The sequence below is a fragment of the Lutjanus erythropterus genome, chromosome 17, assembly GCF_056507025.1.
Source record: "Lutjanus erythropterus isolate fLutEry1 chromosome 17, fLutEry1.hap2, whole genome shotgun sequence".
Lineage (NCBI taxonomy): Eukaryota > Metazoa > Chordata > Actinopteri > Lutjaniformes > Lutjanidae > Lutjanus > Lutjanus erythropterus.
The window spans coordinates 155,149-160,000 of NC_139333.1; the positions used below are offsets into that span (position 1 = coordinate 155,149).

A 4,852-nucleotide genomic window follows, 5' to 3' on the forward strand; every position below is an offset into this window, starting at 1 on the left:
CATCAACACCAGCAACACAGAGGAGTTAGTGGTGGATTTTTGCAGGAACGCGCCCCAGACTACCCCAGTGACCATCCAGGGTTTGGACATTGAGGTCGTGGGAGAGTACAAATACCTGGGTGTTCACCTCAACAATAAACTGGACTGGTCCACTAACACCAACGCCCTGTACAAGAAAGGCCAGAGTCGTCTTCACCTGCTGAGGAGACTGAGGTCCTCTGGTGTGTGCAGGACGCTGCTGAGAACTTTCTATGACACTGTGGTGGCATCTGCCCTCCTGTCTGCAGTGGTCTGCTGGGACTGTGGAAGCACAGAGAGGGACAGGAAAAGACTGAACAAGCTGGTCAGGAGGGCCAGCTCTGTCCTGGACTGTCCCCTGGAGACCATCGAGGAGGTGGGTGAGAGGAGGATGTTAACAAAACTGACATCTATGATGGACAACACCTCTCACCTCCTGCATGAGACTGTCAGAGCTCCGAGCAGCTCGTTCAGCAGCAGACTGCTGCAGTGAGAGGAAGAATTACTGCAGGTCCTTCATCCCATCAGCTGTCAGACTCTTCAACACCAGCGTGTCTTCATGTTCACTGTTAGGTCTGCTGCATATTGTGCAATACTGTATGTTCACTTTGTTAAACCTCTTGCTGCTAACATTAATATTTAGTGCAATCTATCATACCCTTTGTGCAGTCGGCCTCTTCAAGTCAACAAGTTTACAGTGGAAGGTGTATATATTGTAAATAGTCTTGTGTGTACAGTCCTGTACTTATTACTTTAAATTTTATATTTCTTAGATTTTATATTTTTAAACTGATATGTACATACATATCTTTCTTCTTTTTATCTTAATATTTTTAAGTACTTATTGTCACTTTCCATCTGTACTGCTGAGCTGCTGTGACAAGTGAATTTCCCCGGTGTGGGATCAATAAAGTTAATCTTATCTTATCTTATCTTATCTTATGAGAAAAAAATAAAAGCCTGTGGTTTTATTTTGAAGTTACACACCGGATGTGTGTGTGTTGTTCCTGTCTCTAACTTGACCCGCGGTCCTCCGCTCTTCTCTTCGGCTCTGGACGGTTTTTCTCTACGCTCATCTGTGTTTCTTCTCGGCTTCTCAGCGACTCCTGGAAGCCTGTCAGAGTCTGGCTAGATCCACCTGGGGCTCAGAGATCAGAACCTCGCCGATGGTCCAGTCTGCAGGCCGGACCAGGACCTCCAGGACCTGGAAACCCGGGCCCGCAGCGGGAGCAGGGAGGAGGCCCCGACGGCCCCTTGTTCTGACCCAGAAAGCAGCACCGACGGCCGGGCTGTGTGTCGACTGAAGGCCGGTGACGGTCTGAACGGTGAACTGGATCACTTTGATCCATCATAGCCGTTATTAACAGACCGTGGTTCTGCTGCTAACTGTTAGCTCGGGGCTAACCGACCCTGTTAGCTTCTCTCCCCGGTGGACCACCGCCGGGGCTCCGCAGCGGAGCGGAGCGGGGCCGGGAAACACAGGCGGGTTCACCGGAGACCTGATCCATCATGGCGGCGGCCTTAATCAAGGAGATCGTGAGCAGGAATAAGAGGAGGTACCAGGAGGACGGCTTCGACCTGGACCTCACCTGTATCCTTCACTGTCACTTACCTGGTTCTGTTAGCCTGTTCCGCTAACGTTAGCTCTCCGCAGAACTCCATTCAAAAATGTTGTAATTTAATCATCATGTGTGCACTCAGAGCTGCTCTTCGTATCGGCAGTATTGAACAGTTCAACAACCAAACCCCAGTATAAAAAATCAGCAGTGTTAGAAGCAGTCCGGTGATTGACACGGTAACGTTATCGATGGAACAGGTGTTAAAATGTTCTCACTGTTATCGGCAGGTATGTCGACGTGTGCGAGTTTGCCTTAAATTAGCTGTTTTTTGAACAGAGTTCATCGTGCAGTTGTTGCCCACAGGAGAATGTGAGTAAATCGGGCTGGCTAACGTTAGCTTTCAAATGTTATGCAGAACTGCATTCAAAAATGTTGTAATTTAATAATTCAGTCCGCGAGTGACTGCATGCACGAGTTCCTAAACCAAACCCCAAACCCCAGTGTAAAAATTAGCAGTTTTAGTCCAGTGCTTCGTGTCAAAGATAGCAGCGTTAATACATCCTAAAAAGAGCTTTTTCTATCCGCCGGTAAAATGTTGTCACTGTTCTGGGCAGGTGTGTGGACATGTGTGCGAGTTTGCTTTAAATTGGCAGTTTTTTGAATGGAGTTTGGTGCGGTTCGCAGTATACAGGGGACTGTTAGGAAATGGGGCTGTAACGTCACCTCTACACAGGACTACATTTTAAAACGTTCTAGTTGAATGAAACTGAGATGTGTGTGCAGACAAAGCTGCTCATCAAATCAGCTGCATGAAACAGTTTGATAACCAAACTCCAGAGTAAAAATGAATCATTTCAGTGCTCAAAGATTGAGATGGAAGCAGTGAAGAGATTCTAAAACTTAACTGCTCACAAGTGGATGTTGTATCTGTGCGAGTTTGTCTTAAATTGACAGTTTTTTGCAGTTTGTTTCCTACAGAATGACTGAATGGTTCTAGCTAACATTACGCAAAACTTGATTAAGAAATGTTGTAATTTAATGATGCAGTCTGCGTGTGCAGACAGGCTGCATGAAACACGACAACAACCAAACCCCAGTGGAAAAATCTGCACTTTTAGAAACAGACGAATCAAACTTAGCAATGAACAGATGATAAAAATGAGCAGGACGTTCAGCTGCTGTTATTCTGAAAAAAAAAAAACTGTTAGTGAAATTGTGATATGATTTTGGAAGTAACAATTAATTTTACATCATTAGTCTTATTTTGATTGAAAAAAACACGTTAGAATGACAACGGTGTGATTTTTTTTCCAGGAATTTTGACCAAATAAAGATTTTTTTAAGTCTGTAGAATCTGACACATTTCACCTTTAACAAATATTACACCTCCAAAATGTGAAAACTGCAGAAACTCAAATTCTGATTTAGATCGACGTTTGTTTAATTGTGCAGCCCCAGCTGATGTCCAGCTGTTTCCAGCTGATGTCCAGCTGTTTCCAGCCGATGTCCAGCTGTTTCCAGCTGATGTCCAGCTGTTTCCAGCAGCTGGTAAAATGTGTGAGTTTTTCTTAAATTGTCAGTTTTTTGAATGGAGTTTGGTGGTGCAGTTTGTTACAGGAGACAGCGAGTGAATGAGGGTCACTAATCTTAATGGGTTTCTGATTGTTTCAGGTGTTTATTTTTCAGAGGTGATGTTGAAGGTAGCAGCTGCTAACATGCTAAGCTAACAGTGGTGTGACTGGAGTTTGATCACAAACATATCTTATTCAGTAACACAATAAGACACAAAGACAGAAACGTCCACATTCAGTCTCATAATTCAGTTTGAGTTCAGTGAGACGACAATCAGCTCTGTGAGGAAAAGTAATCGAGTGAAGAACCACAAACCTCTTCAGCCAATAACTGCTTCTGCGTTATGATCGATGAATGTTGAGCAGCAGATCATAATTTGGCCGATGGCAGTTTTCATCACACAGAAGGTGAAATATGTGTCAACTACCATTTTAAATTAAATATAAATACAGTTTAATAAATAAATGTGATATATATAAATACTGCAAAGCTCTGACCTACACATCATTTTTACACAAAATCACACCATAATGATCAGTTTTAAATGAAAACAAGCATGTTGATGTAAAAATGATCATTTCCTTTAATATAATAAATAATATTGCAACTACAATATCAGTCGTCAGTTTATGAATAACTAATAATGATGATGATGATGATGATGATGATGAAGCAGCACAAAAGGCTTTTCAACAGAAACATTTTAAAATGACAAAATAATATTAAAAAATAAATAATTCAACAAAACATTTACAAAAGACAAGAGGAGACGTTTGTTAAAAAAGTGACATTTAAATCTTTAACTTTTTGATTCCTGTCTCAGTCCAGTTATAGAAACACTGCAGACACAGATGTCCACACACAGGAACATGTTGGTTCCATCACTGGAGAGGAGAGAACCCTGGTTCTGTGGTTCTCTGGTTCTGTGGTTCTGCACCCGACTGCTCAGTCTCAGTGAAGTGAAACTGCGTTATGAGACTGAATGTGGACGTTTACTGACGATCAGATACAGTTTCAGAGCTAATTAATGTAATTTATATTTTAAATTTATTGAATTTGTTTCATAATACATTAATTTCAAAGTTTGATTTTCAAATTAAGTTTTTAATTCAAGTCAAACAATAATTTGACATCCAGTTTGTAGTGAAACTGTATACATGTCACATTAAGGCTGGAACTATTGTACATAAAGAAAAGAGAGAAAGCTTAGCTTAGCTTAGCTTAGCTTAGCTTAGCTTACAGGGAGCAGTGAATCACAAAACTTACAGTTTGGATCAGATCCGTTTTGGGATCAACAACAACAACCAAAAAAAGAAGATTGAATTAGGGTTAAATTATTTTTAAAATTATTTAACTTGACTTTGATTTCTATGTTTGTAGTCTTCACTATGGTGATGTCACTGAAAATACAATAATAATAATAATCATAATAATGATAATAATAATAATATGATAGATTACATAAACTTGCACTACAATAAAAGTAATAATATGATACAGTATACTTTGAGTACACTACTGTATTATACTATACCATAGTGCATATAACATAATTATATACTGTACGGTATAATAGACTCCTGCACTCTGTGGTCTGGCTCAACCGCCAGCTGTTTCCATCTGTTCCAGTCCATATGCTAAGCTAAGATAGCTGTTTCCATCTGTTCCAGTCCTTATGCTAAGCTAAGATAGCTGTTTCCATC

General features: G+C 40.9%; 1 protein-coding gene across 1 annotated transcript in view; it reads left to right on the forward strand.

The window, feature by feature from the left end:
• Positions 1-1,008: 1,008 nt before the first annotated feature.
• ptenb (phosphatase and tensin homolog B) overlaps positions 1,009-4,852 on the forward strand; it is an 11,245-nt gene continuing 7,401 nt past the window's right edge. The window contains exon 1 of the mRNA XM_084741186.1: positions 1,009-1,609. Within this exon, the coding sequence (XP_084597312.1) occupies positions 1,528-1,609 (82 nt within the window). The 5' untranslated portion in view covers positions 1,009-1,527. The remainder of the gene's footprint in view (positions 1,610-4,852) is intronic.